The sequence below is a fragment of the Leptodactylus fuscus genome, chromosome 10 (genome assembly GCF_031893055.1).
Source record: "Leptodactylus fuscus isolate aLepFus1 chromosome 10, aLepFus1.hap2, whole genome shotgun sequence".
Lineage (NCBI taxonomy): Eukaryota > Metazoa > Chordata > Amphibia > Anura > Leptodactylidae > Leptodactylus > Leptodactylus fuscus.
This window is the reverse complement of record NC_134274.1, coordinates 9,795,557-9,810,403: the sequence shown is the minus strand read 5'-3', so window position 1 is coordinate 9,810,403 and position 14,847 is coordinate 9,795,557. Positions and strand designations below refer to the sequence as shown.

Below are 14,847 nucleotides of genomic sequence, written 5' to 3'. Positions count from 1 at the left end.
TGTTGGGTACATTGTGGTCATAAAGGGATGGACATGGTCAGCAACAATACTCAGGTAGGCTTTGGCGTTGCAACGATGCTCAATTGGTACCAAGGGGCCCAAAGAGTGCCAAGAAAATATTCCCCACACCATGACACCACCACCACCAGCCTGAACCGTTGATACAAGGCAGGATGGATCCATGCTTTCATGTTGTTGACGCCAAATTCTGACCCTTCCATCCGAATGTCGCAGCAGAAATCGAGACTCATCAGACCAGGCAACGTTTTTCCAATCTTCAATTGTCCAATTTCGATGAGCTTGTGCAAATTGTAGCCTCAGTTTCCTGTTCTTAGCTGAAAGGAGTGGCACCCGGTGTGGTCTTCTGCTGCTGTAGCCCATCTGCCTCAAAGTTGGACGTACTGTGCGGCGTTCAGAGATGCTCTTCTGGCTACCTTGGTTGTAACGGGTGGCTATTTGAGTCACTGTTGCCTTTCTATCAGCTCAAACCAGTCTGGCCATTCTCCTCTGACCTCTGGCATCAACAACGCATTTCCGCCCACAGAACTGCCACTCACTGGATGTTTTTTCTTTTTCGGACCATTCTCTGTAAACCCTAGAGATGGTTGTGCGTGAAAATCCCAGTAGATCAGCAGTTTCTGAAATACTCAGACCAGCCCTTCTGGCACCAACAACCATGCCACGTTCAAAGGCACTCAAATCACCTTTCTTCCCCATACTGATGCTCGGTTTGAACTGCAGGAGATTGTCTTGACCATGTCTACATGCCTAAATGCACTGAGTTGCCGCCATGTGATTGGCTGATTAGAAATTAAGTGTTAACGAGCAGTTGGACAGGTGTACCTAATAAAGTGGCCGGTGAGTGTATATACCCAAAGGACACACAACAGGCTAATGATAGTCTATGGCTACAATAGGCCTGTAGGTCAGGGTATGCTCTAAACCTACAGCCTGCCTACAGCGTGTTCCTCACCTTAGAACTTACGTTACCTCTGAACAGAACTGTTTAATAGTCGGACAATTAGCGGCTCGCAGGGAAGGTGAAGGGAGAGTTCCTGGTAAGCAGCTCAGTCCTTAAAGCAGAATAAAACTGACTCCAATTAGTGCGGCGGGAATAACCGGTAATTTCTACTGCTAATATGAGCTGACTGCAAGTATATCCAGCACCGAGGAATAAGATTACCAGCCGCATGGACTACAAGTAAAGCTTTTATGTGACAATTATTAATAAATGTGGCAGAGGTTCATGATATTTTTTTAACTCACTGCAGATATACAGTATTAGACACATATATATATATAGGAATGTTTTGCTTTGTGTATACAGTTCCCGTGCTGAGTTACAGTATATCTCTATAGGTACAGACCACAACCCCAGCCCTACCAAATCTAGGCTAACACTACAGTCACGCATTACTCCCTTTTCGTACTATTTGATGTGCGGGCTGGCAGGACTAGATAGAAGAGAGTTTTACATGACCCCAGGATCAGACTATATAGTTTATGGTTGTAGTCTGTTACCATGAAAACATACATATCTCCAACAGAATAAACCACTAACTATTAGCAACTTTCTTTTTAGCAAACTCTGCATTCTCCTGACAATTCTATCCAAGGATCTGCTCATTTGGCTCCGCTCACTGAGCATAAGAATGAAGCAGGTCCACCATGTCTACACCCAACTCATTAGGCCAAGCCCTTACGATACATTTACAGGAATTTTCACCAAGGTCGTCAGCTACATTATATCTCTATAGGTACAGACCACAAACCCCAGCCCTACCAAATCTAGGTAAAGCCCTTACGATACATTTACAGGAATTTTCACCATGGTCGTCAGCATGCATGTTACGCTTCTCGCTAGACTGGCACAAAGCCCAAAGCTGGCTATACAGTTTAGATAGCTCTTTGGCAATAGCTATTCCATCGGATTCTCTTCATACATGCACACTTGGTTAAGCTAAACATGCATGTGTTCTGAAAGGGTAAAGACAAGTAGGACAAAGATTTAAATGCAGCGTACCATATGTCTTGAGGGGAGAGTTGGGAGTATCTATACACATTAGATGGACGACCTATCCCGCTGAAAACGGCAGGTTGGTCCAAAATACGTCTAATGTACTTGACTAGCTTAAGGCATCTCCCCATTCTTGTTCTTAGCCCAACAAGGGGGTATGGCCACTCTCATACGGTCACTAATGTGCAGCGGCTACAATGAAGTCAAATACATGTAGTGAAGTCAAGAATGAAACCAGTGATGGTCAACAAAACAGCTGTCAGGGTGAAAGAAGCCAGAGGATGAAACGAACCTGTGCTAAAGAGGTGACACCAGAAGCAAAAACTCAAAAACCAGGCAAAAAAATCCAATGGATGAGAAGAACAAAGCATATTACAGGAGGAAGCCCAAGGTCACAGGAGTTTTATCGAGTTGTTTGGCACCAGACGGTACAAAGTCAGTGTCACTGGGATCTGCTGCGGTTCTCCTCCATGGTCCTTACACAAGACAGCACTACACCTGTAACAATCTCACCAATGCGATAGCATTTCCAATAAATGCCTGTGGTCCTATGCGATGTCTAATAGGGTGGCTACCAAACTGGGAAACCCTTGGAATGGCACCCCTTGTAACGTGGCATTCAACAAAAACTATTTTGAGGTTACCATCTATTCTCACACTTATTGGAAGCCTTTCATCCCAGAATCACATATTGCAATTCAACACCAGAAAATCAAGTTTTACTGTTGTGAATGGTGTTTTCATTACCCGAGCATGGCTAAATCCCCCTGTATTACTGCAGGTTTCCGTGTAGTTGTAGATCGGTACGGTCTGTACTGCGAGGGAGACTCTCGGGAGAGGGCTGACAAACATTGGTTGAAGGCACTGCAAATGTTACTCTTGTTTGCAGAATCTAACATTGACTCAACTGCTTCAAAGTCTGTCCATACTTCCCTGGGGGAGACACTCTAGATGTTATTATAAGATGTATCCTTAGTGCATTATTAACAGGACAACAGAGAGCGGGGGTAGGACGCCTCGAGCGCTCCAGCTGGCTAGCTTACAGAGAAGCTCAATATCTCAAGTAGTTAAGGATTACTCTATGCACAAACACTATTTCAGACACAAACAAAAAAAGGGCCTTAAGTCGTTCCTTTCACACCTAGAGACGTCTTATTATTTTCAGATTTAACCAATCTGCCCTCTGCTGTTTCCTGTATTAACTTGAACAATCCTCATATTGAAGTTCTCCTCGCTGCCATCTCCGTATATTGCAAATAATATCGCAGTTTGTTGTACAAAGGACTAAAGATAAACCTGCTGCTTGTCAAAGGAGTCTTCATAGGAAAGATAAGAAAACACAAACCAAAAGGAGAAGTCTTAGTGACATTCATTCACTTACTGGGTCATCTGGGCGAAGCTTTTTAGATGGAGGCCCTCCGTCCTCAGGGTGTAACATGTAATAAAGCCGGACCTTGTTGGCATGTTTCTTGCTCTAGAACAAAACAAAATGGAATATTTAAGATTCAGGTTCTAAAAAAATTCCAGGCCCTATAAGTCAGTGGTTGCAAAATTCTAACACCTGACAACAGATCCTGCAGGTAGTGAGGAGAGAGGGATATCTGGTCATGCAGGAACTACTCGATTTGAAGTAATATCTCGAGGCGGATGCAATACTTGTCAGGCGGGGGGCACCAGGATAGGGTACAAGAGCGGGGGCCATCTTGGCGTAGAGTTTGCAATAGTTGCAGATCCATATATGAGGTGTCACACTTGGGGACGCTGCACCTGCCAGAGGGGGTCGGGGCCATCATGACAAGCAGAAAGACATCAGGCAGGTTTCCAAGTGGATTTGAGAAATACTTTCCAACAGGACAAAAACTGATGCAAAAGGAAGACAATGTAATGAAAGATGAGAATGGAAATGCAGGTTTTCTGTTTCAAGGAGAATAAACAGTGTGTCTTTTGTGTTATGAGGCCGTGTCAGTGCTGAAGGAATTCAATATACGTCGGCATTGTGACACCAAACATGGTCCTTTGAAGACAACCATAATCCTCATATGGCCCTCTGTGAAAAGGAGTTTGACAGCCCTGCTGTAAAGCAAATCACTAAGTGCTGTTAAGAGCAGAGGAGAAGCTCAGGCACAATGACGGGCCTCGTAATCCTGTACAGAAAACAGAATAATAAAAAACTACACACTAACAATAAAAACAGATCACTATTATCACTTTTTTCTCAACCTGTTTTAATATATAAAACCAGATACATTTTGAATTTGCCTTTTAATTTCCCTGGTTCCTACTATTTCACGCATTGCAGAACCAGATGGAACTTCTCAGTGTCCGGAACTATAGTCCTGCTCAGGCTGTTCTCCTAGGTTCATTAAAAGAAAGCCAGAACTGCAGTTAAGACTGACACACATAGACCATTGACTAAATTGGGAACTGATGGGTGTCCATTCTTTTAAGCTGAAACCGCCGAAAAAGTTGGACTTTCAGCACATTCTTGTCCGGCAATATTGAATGGATGTGTATGTAGCCTTAGTGACTGTCCTGAACCGTGCCCAAGCTGGAGGAGAACAACAATTTACAATCACTAGTGGTAAAGTATAATACATTTGACTTTTTTTTTTTCAAAAATTTTTTGACAAATTTGTATTTTTCTCATTCATTCATAATTGTAAAGCTATTCTTAAAAAAAAAAAAAAAAACACAAGAAAATTATAATAAAAACCCTACATTACTGGACTATCATCATGTTCTCTATCATCTCTTCTTTTCCCCCTCATATGCTCTGTCCACCCCTGTCTGGCTCCCGTGCCCAGGTCTCCTTATTTTCTACCTGCAGGATTCCTCTTGTTGCAAACCCAGTGGCGGAACTGAAGTCTTGTGGGCCCTGGTGAAAAGTTTTGTCTGGGACACCTTACTTAGAGTGAATTCTTGATCATGACAATTAAAGGTGCTGCAGTGGTATCACAGATATTTGAAAGAGGTACAGCTTTAGTACCCACAACTGCAATTATCAAGAAGGTGGTGAGTGAGGAGCACCCAGCATGTAAACAATACCGGGGCAGTAGAATATATTCCACAGTGGCCCCACACAGTATAATATGCTCCCTACAGTGGACCCCACATAGTATATAAGCTCCCCACAGTGGCCCCACACAGTATAATATGCTCCCCGCACAGTATAATATGCTCCCTACAGTGGCCCCCACATAGTATATATGCTCCCCACAGTATATATGCTCCTGACAGTGGCCCCCACATAGTATTATATGCTCACCACAGGGGCCCCCACATAGTATTATATGCTCACCCAGTAATATATACACCCAACAGCCCCCCTCCACTTTGGTGCTATTATTATACTCTGTGGTCTCCTCAGACCACAGAGTATAATAATCGGAGGCCCAGGGAAGGAGATTAAAAATAACAAAACAATCATACCTTGCTTTACCATTCCTGGGCAGCTTTGCTCCGTCCTGCTGTCTTCAGCATCTCTGGCCCTCTTCAGTCATCACTGCTGAGGCCTGTGATTGGGACTAAGCAGGTCATGTGGGGCACACTGATGCAATTACTCCGCTGCACCCCATGTGACTGCTGGGGCCTAATAATAAGCCTCAGCATGGCCTCAGTCACATGACAGAAGAGCACTACAGAGGTCATAGAGCCCAGGGGAGGTGAGTAAGAGTATTTATTATTTTAATTCACCTCCCCTGGGCTGGAATCTATTGAAAAGGGGCCCGGCGATATACCAGGGCCCCTTTCCATTAACAGTGTGTATAACAGTCGGGGAACCAGTTCTTTCCCCGACTTATCATAGCGGTCCGGGTTCCCAGGCCACCTCCAGCTGGTCACAGGCTCCATACCCCGCCGGCCCCGTTGCGATATGCCACTGCAAATGGCAAAGGCAAAAAAAACTGTGGGACACTATAGCAAAGACTTGTACACCATGGACTCAGTCCCGGACAACCCCATTAAAGAACTTTCCCAATCACCCAGTGCCTAAGCAATATGTTATGGAATTGCTTTGGCTTCTTCACTACTTACTGAGAACAGCGCTGTACATTGTATAAGGCTGTGCTTGGTTTGCAGATCTGCCACATTCATTTAATGAGACTGGAATATGATCATGTAATGACACTTTTAGCATCAGGATGGCCATGCAACAAGAGGTGAAGCAGAGGAGGCAGTGAGCAGGAGAGGGGATAGGTAAGTGACTATTGGCCGTAACCTGCTGGAGTAACACAGTAAGTAATGGGGTGAAGTCACTCTGTGGGGGCCTATAGAGGGGGCCAATATTTAAAGAGTTTTTGTAAAGGGGAAGTATACTGTGGGGGGCAATTACTGAGTGGGAGTCTGTAAAGTGGTAGTACAATACCATTTGGGGGCCACAATCGTTCCTACAATCTATGGAAAAGGGTCCTGTTTTGAAACGAAAGCTGTCGAGTCTTTCTAACCTCACACAACTTCAGTCCGGGGCCGTGCTCTTTAAAAAAAAACTCCTGAATCAGTGCTGCAAAAATCTCTGTAATTCACAAGATTATCAGGAGCAAGAAGAAACATCTGTTCTGGGCGTCTCAAGGTTGCCTTGTCATCCAGGCGGCTGTGCGGCGGATTAATCATGTCATTTTGTTCCTCCCCAAAACTACATGGGGATGACACTTGCCATGAACGTTTTCTTTTTTTGGTGTAACCAGATGCAAGCAAGCAGTCATAGTGTAAAGAAGATAATGAACAGCGATGTGTGTATGGGGATGAAATATAAAAGCAGCAGCCGCCGCCGCATGTCTAACCGGTCTGTGTGTGACTGGTATTAGCACATCTAAGCGTGTCCTCCGAGCTCATACACAAGTCTGATTATTGCTCGCTCACAGCATCCTGCAAGCACAAGTGGCAGATATAAATAAATAAGCAAATGCAAATGTGGCGGGGATAAAACAAGAGGCTTGAAAGGAAGACAAATATCAAAGAGCGGTCTGAGCCTTAAAGTGAACAGCAAAGGCTACAAAACGCAGGAGGAGAAAGCAAAAAGCCCCCAGAGGTCCATCAAAAGGACGTCTGCTAATATGTTATAAGTGAAGACACAATTCATCAGGTCTCAGGTTAAACGGGTCGTCCTACCCTAATAAAGAGGGCATCTGAGGATAAAATCAAGTCCCCTTCACCCACCCACCCATTCCCCACGAAACAGCGCCATCCTTGTGCATGGACCTTAAAGTGAATATTCATAGGTTATTGTTGTTGTTGCTTTTAGATCCAGAATTTTTGGAAGTTAATTTCTTCCGGTATCAACTGAGCTTTGTTTTTACCACATAGCCACAACTAAGTGGGAGAATGGAGGTGAGCTTAAGGAATACATGCTTATAATAATAAAGGGGTTGTCCAGGATTTGAAGCATCCTCAAGTATGGGGAGGGGGATGTAAAAGAGGCAAAAAACAAACAAATATTATATACTCACCTGTTCCCGGAGCTCTATTGTCTAGTTCTAACCAGTGGCTGGTGAGGAATCGTGATCATATGTAAGTGCCATTACCGATCCCGCGACTCCATAGGCTTCTCACGACTCTGGGTCAACGAGCACCAACATATGAAGGAAAGGAAACGGGACTGGACAACAGAGCGCTCTGAACAGAGGAGTATGCTTTTCTTTCTTTTATGCCCTGAAGTCGACTCAAATCCTGGACAACCCCTTTAAATTGAATATATACCACTATATAGTGGTGGGTGTTGACAGAGAATTGTGTCATTTATTTCTATGTCTATGGAGGAGATTTGTACTAGAAAAGCAAAACTCTAGTTCCAGACCCAGAGGAGATGATCAAACAAACTGTGTCATTGCCCTGGGCTTCGGCCTAACTCCCTGATCTTTTTGGGCCTGAGGTCAGGGGTCACTGATGTCACGTGACCCGCTGAGGCCCAATCACAGGCCTAAATAATCGCCATTAATCATAACAGAGGTAAAGTGCCTGATTAATCACAATCTGGATTTAGGTTATAACCGTCCAGCCCTAGTCGGACCCCTCATCCATCAGTGTTATGGTATATCCGAAGCCATATGCCAAAGCTTATTAACCCCTGTCACTGTACAATTAGAAAAATGCCCCAAAAATGTCATTTTAAATAACATCTTCATGCCTTGTGCAAGTCATGCTTACGTGTACAGGAATTCAGGTCCCCGGAGTGTATATTGATTCCATGTAAGGTTTTAGTTAATTTTTACAAGCTGTATATACTATACAATGTAATGATAAAGAGCATAAAGTCACCAAAACTAAAAGCAATTCTTTACCATCACCTGATCATCATTCATGCTTAAGAATACTACAAGGAGCTGTGGCTTCTTACAAGTTCTCCTGGTGTGATGTGCTAGTCTTACTAACCCGTCTCTATAGTGTTTTACCACTCTATGCGTCATACCTGTAACCTATAACAGATCCTTGTCTTGTAAGATAAATAAAATTCACATCAAGATGTCTTAAGTAACGGCAATGCCGACTTGTAAAAATCTGTGCTGGGAAAATGATGTATAATATTAATAATACAAAGCCGATTGTTTATGAGCAGGAATAAAGGGAGTCGAGGGCTACAGACCTTCACAAATGACTAATCGCTAATGACTAATAATCCACATTTAATGGTGTAATGTGTTAACTCCGAGCTGTGAAGGTAATAATGATGACTGGAGGTTGGGAAGTATAGTCTTTCATTTTATGACAAATTGTACTCGTGCCTACACAGCGTGACTGGCATCAACCCGAGTCAAAACTTTACATGACATTGGCCTATATCTGCTCGCTCACCTCCATTACCCTCACAATACTGTGCTATTAGGTGACCACTTGTGAGAAGGGTTAGTCATCACGTAACGCTTTCATACCATAGACGACTCCTCGGCTATGCTGCTATACTACTGCCAGGACTATGATGGGCACAAAGCCTTTTCTATTGGGTGCCCTGCATTGACCAGAGGATAGTACTTTGGCAGGGAGAGTGTGTGCCTACATAGGCGTACGGAGACTTACAAGACATTCCTGCTCCACTAGGGATTCTGGGTAAAAATATGCAAATCTATTCTCCAGGATGTAATTAGGAGAACAGTGCCTATGTATGCTGCCCTCTAGAGGGCAGCCCCCTTAACATCATGCATGACTCAGTTAATAAGCCTACTACCATGATGCAGAGTTTATTGCCAAATTAGTATTTCTATTCCAAAAGGAACAGATTCCCAGCTATGGACAGTGCTATGCTGAAGAGGTCCAAAAGACCAAAACAGTGCTGTCCATATGGCGCACACTGCTTTCTTGCAACAGCATCCTCCTGCATTCAGGCGCAAAGTAACCCTAATCCAAGTGACCCTACAAGGCGTTGTCCTTAGGAAGAACATGCACAAAGGATTAAAGAGATTTTTAGGACTTAAGGATTGAGGACCCATCCTCTTGATCCATGTGGGTCAAACATCTGGGATCCCCACCAATCTGCTGCTTAAAGAAGCTGCGAGAAATAGGGCCACTCCCCTGTCCCAATGGAGTGGAACTGCCTGGCAAACCCCTTTAAGGACACATCTGTACCTGAGGCAGAGCGGTTTTCCTTACCTCCGATGCATGCGTTGTGTGGAAGGCAACACAGGAAAAAGCTAGGAGATATTGTGAAGGAGTAGTCATTGAAAAGCAAAAGTTCACCAAAAGAATGTGAGAATTGCCCTCAGCATGTCTGGCATGCCAATAATGCAGAAGAAAAAAAAAGCGACATGTACCAAGAACAACAAACCAACTCGCCCTCGAAAACGTGGAATGGTAAAATAGGACTCACTTTAAACTTTGCAAAAAGTTAACAGAAGCAATTGACAGTAATAAAAGAGAAAATGGATTGAGCCAATCTCGGTGCATTGAAGTTGAAACGTATTTATGGCACCTGGATCTGTCTTGTGCTCTGCGGGCAGCGCGACTGCATTACCAGGCTGACATTGTGATGTTATGTGTGATGTACGCACAGCTTTATACCACATTTCCTAGAAGGTGTTACTCTAGATGTAGCATTTAGTGGCAGCATTCAGAAAAATGATTAGTTTGAAGTCAAACAGAGGTGAGAAAAGCACATTTACACTGTCACTTTGGAGGAATATATTCCCTCTGAAGGCGACTTCTCAAAAATAATGGCTTCAAGAGACGCCAGAAGTTCAAGGTCTTTGTGACGAGCGGCTCCTTCTCAGGTGTGACATTAACAAGGATTCTTCATGAAAGACCCCTGACAGCGAATGTGAACAGGAAAGGTCAGAACAAATCTGCAACGTGATAAAATATTTATACCATGAGAGATAGATGGATCCGCCTTTCATCTGAGGAGTCAATAAGTTGTGTATAAAGGTATGAGAAATCATTACTAATATCTCAGACTCATAGCTGATATTCAAGGTGGTCAAAAAGTGACCCTCATGTAACACAGCAGACCCCCAGCTCCACAACACTGATGTGTCTCGGGGCTACTCCTGAGGGCATTGTCTTAGTGGTCGCCTCACGTTCACCCTTTAATCCTAGGGATCTGGTCTTCCCTGCAACCACTAGATCACTGTGTCAATATAGAGGTGGCTTACCTAGACTGGTCAATAGACATCGATATGTGTCACTGAAGGGACAGGCAAAGATGAGGTTAGTGGACAAAATGGAGTCAGGCCAGGCTGGAGTTTTTTTTTTTGGTACCATATGCAAACAGGGGTCAAGGCAGAGGTTGGGGCAGGCAAAGGTAAGGGCAGGCAAAGGTCAGGGCAGGCAAAGGTCAGGGCAGGCAAAGGTCAGGGCAGGCACAGGTCGGGGCAGGCACAGGTCGGGGCAGGCACAGGTCGGGGCAGGCACAGGTCGGGGCAGGCACAGGTCGGGGCAGGCACAGGTCGGGGCAGGCACAGGTCGGGGCAGGCACAGGTCGGGGCAGGCTTAGCCAGTTCAGATAAAAGTATACAGGTAAAAACACAAGCAGTCTAACTATGGTCAGGCACCTTCCACTGGAGTAAGGTGCTTTATATATACTAAACACAGAGTATTGGCCATGGACAGATGACAGGATACATACACTGGCCCTTACATAGCTGACCAGGGATCAGGTGTATGATCTTTGGGACAGTACAGAGGTTGGATGCAAGATGCAGTGATGGCCACTCTGAAGAGTAACACAGCGATTAGAGCAGGGAGATCAGCAGACAGCGGAGAGAAGTGTCGTTGGTTGTGGCGACCTGAAAATATAGGCTGGTAAGATTATCCTGTTGTGAGTAACTTGTTTGAAGGATTTCTAAGAGGTCCCGTCTCAAGGAAAACAAATGAGTAACTGTAGACTCTAAACTGGACCTGGGGGAGGCTCTGGATGTTGTGGACCTTGTTTTATTCAGAAGTATTTGATACTGTACCACAAAAAGTTGGTACACAAAATGAGAATGCTTAGACCGTGGGAAAAAGTTGTATAAATGGGTGGGGTGGAACCTTTTATATAAAACAAGAGATAAATTATCTCTCAGGTGGATAAAGCAGATGAAAGTTTATTTAGAATTGAGGTTACAGCAAAAATAATTCTAGGTAGAGATACAAAACAGAATAAAGAGACTACAGAGACCTCTAATAGGGCAGAGAAGGCTGGCAAATGTCCCAAAACAGGGGTCCTTAAGTAAAGTTACTGCCAACCAGCCAGCAGAGAATCCTCTGACAACCAGTGTCACGCTCATAGGAGACTTAGATCAATTTATTTGTCATGGGTAGATCCCTGACTCAGAGATAGAAAACAGAGAGGATTATCACTGGCACTCCATTGGGTCATGGGTCGATAGGGTCATGGTTATAAGTAGGTTACCAACAAGGAGAATTAATGGGCCTTGTTCTCCAGTATATCCATAGCTTAGATTACAATTTTTTTTGTAAATTCTATTAAAAAGTGTAACATGAACCCAAAAGATGACTATAACGTGTTACAAGCGGACCTGGATAGGTTAGAAGTTGTTACAGAGAAGAGGAAAATGAGATTTACTACTGATATAAAGTAATGTTACACACATGGGAAAGGGGATACATGCCAAAATGACTAAGGCCGGGGCCTCACATGGCGTTAAAATCAACCACAGCATTTTACAGTCCCTGCAAAGTGGATGGGATTCTAGCGAAATGCATCCAAACATTGCAGAAAAATCTGCAACATCAATACCTTTGCATTTTTGGATATTGCAGCAGGTCCATTCTACCTATGGAAATGCTGGTGGATTCGGTATAGGTATAATCGAATCAGAAAGTCCACAGAGGAAAACTCTGCAGACTTTCTGTGATAAGCACTGGAGGAAAAACTATGCGTTTCTCCTGCCGCGCTTAAATCGCTACAGCCTGCTACCTGGGCCCTTAGCCAAAAATGGGAAAACGTTGAGTAAAATTGACATCGAAAAGTACTTAAGAATTTTAGTTAACAGTTCTCTAGATTGTAGCAACCAGTGCCAGGCAGCTGCTGCCAAGGCAAAAAAGATCATGGCGTGCATCAAAAGAGGAATGCGAATAAATGCAAACCTACTTCCATTGCTTTACAAAAATCACTTGTTACATAACACATGGAATATTTCGTACAGGGATCCACAAGAAAAACACGGCAGAAATCGAGAGAGTTTAAAGGCCGGCAACCAACATAATAGATGGAACGGGTGAGAGATTATCTAGGAGTTCAGTAGGCCGTGCAGATCGTTCAGGGGTGTAATATTATTATTAGTTAACCTTATCAGACTAAGGGAGATAAGTCCGAGATCCACGGATTTATTGGAATTGCCAAATTTCAAGTAGGAAAGAAATTTTTCCATTTAGATGAAGAAAATTGGTTTCTACTTCATCAGGTTTTTGCTTTATTTGGGATCAATATTGCAGGATAATAGGCTGAACTGAATGGACATTGTCTGAAGCTTAGCTTCCATTCACTTACCATTATGGTCTGTTTCCAGCTCAGTATACCGTGTAAAACGAGCTGCCACCGCATAGTGCAGGGGAATCGGGTGCTGAGCCCTCACTAGCCTGATGCTATCAGAGAAATCTGCTGCTTTTTCAGCTTAATCCGATTTACTTGCAAGACAGAACAAAGCTCACAAAAGTATAAGTTTACATAGAAGTATATGCATAGCGGAGGAGAAAGGAGAGAACGTGAGGTGAGTGAGAAGGAGGACACATGCAGCATCCTCGGCTTATAGAGCTATATAAGAAGTTTCTATTTCACCCCAAGCACCTCTGTCTTATCCAGGGCTGCACCTGACAAGGGGAGGCAGCACTTACGGAGGGGGCGGCGATTTCACCATTTATTTGTATATTTTTTTTTTTATTTTTTTTATTTTTCCTCTTCTCTAAACTAGCCCAAGACAGGCCACTCTGAAAACAAATCTGAGCAGTCCTGTCCTGAGCTAGTTTAGACCTCTGCGTCTCAGCGCAGGCCGTGATAAGACGTCATCATGTCTTCCGTGCTGAGACGCAGACATCTTATGCGCAACCGGCGAAGAAGAGGAGGTGGCAGCACGGGGGGTCCATCAAGGGATCACAAGGTATCTGAGTAAGGATACTTTTTTGATTCATAGGCCGCTACCTGAAGGAGTATTCACAGCAGATAGCGGCCTATTCATCTACTTCCCCAGGCCTGCATATGGCCGCCCCCGCTTCCCCTTCTGCTATAGGATGCAGAAGAAGGGAGTAGAAGTGGCTGTGAGCAGACCCAGGCCCACAAACCCAAACAACCACCGCTATTATTATACTCTGGGGTCCTTTTAGACCCTGGAGTTTAATAATCGGAGGTGAAGAATCATAATAAACACAGTCTCCATTATCCTGGATCCGATGTTATTCGTAGCATGCTTCAGACCTATATGGTAATGTTCCAGACGTCACGTGGACCACCACCATCTTATCAATATAAAACAATACTTCTCTATAATATCAGAGGTCCTCAACTATCAGGCCGTGCGTCACCTGGTACCCGGACGCACAATAACCAGAGTGTGCAGACGGACCGGGAGAGGATGTGTATATGCAGAGCAGGGCGTACAGACTGTGCAGGTACTTGCTGTTGTCCACATCTATAAACATAGAACAGCCTTGCCAGTCATGTACATTATCTTTAAGGCCTGGGGAGGTAAGTGAGGTATTCCTGCAGTTTCGGGGCCTGTCTAATATCAGAATGGAGTTCTTGAATTATTACAGAACAGCACACATGCAAACACGTTATAGCAGATGTATGAGCATATATTATAGTGTAATATACACTCATATATCGCCTATAATGTGGCTGTGTGTGGTCTGGTGTTGCAGTACTCCCGTATGTGCAGTACATGGATTCTCTGGTCAGTTGGTGTCTGGCGGTGAGCTGACATGTAACGAATCAAATTGTGCAATAAACATGAAAAGGTCTGTCATGGGCAAAGACCGGCACTGGATGTGTAATATACCTGTGTAATATACAGAGCTGCCTGCCACCGCACTACGACCAATTCACATGACCTCCTTTCCCCAAAAACATGTGAAATATATCTGTCTCTCTCGGAACTGGTCTGTGGTGCAAAAACCCTTAAGGATGGCCGTCCTATAAGACTCTGCTATTGAGTGAACAAGAGTCAGATGAGCAGATTCTCCTCTACTTTCTGTGTGCAGTGTTTGGGAGACATCAGAGCTGCCAGTCTACGCCCAGAGGTCAGGATAAACTAAAAATTAGAAACAAAGCCAGCAAAGATGGTGTTCCTCCTCATGTACACTGTACTTTTTATTGACGCAAAGTTCTCGAAAATTTGGTGCAATTTAAAAGTGGACCCTAACCGGGTCCCAATGCATTGAATCAAATTGTTATATTCCCAATTTAA

General features: G+C 44.0%; 1 protein-coding gene across 1 annotated transcript in view; it reads right to left on the bottom strand.

Annotated features, from left to right (window-relative positions):
• Nucleotides 1-14,847, bottom strand: part of ZMAT4 (zinc finger matrin-type 4) — a 207,821-nt gene that overhangs the window by 149,932 nt on the left and 43,042 nt on the right. Inside the window, exon 3 of the mRNA XM_075257878.1 lies at nucleotides 3,399-3,491. Within this exon, the coding sequence (XP_075113979.1) occupies nucleotides 3,399-3,491 (93 nt within the window). The remainder of the gene's footprint in view (nucleotides 1-3,398; nucleotides 3,492-14,847) is intronic.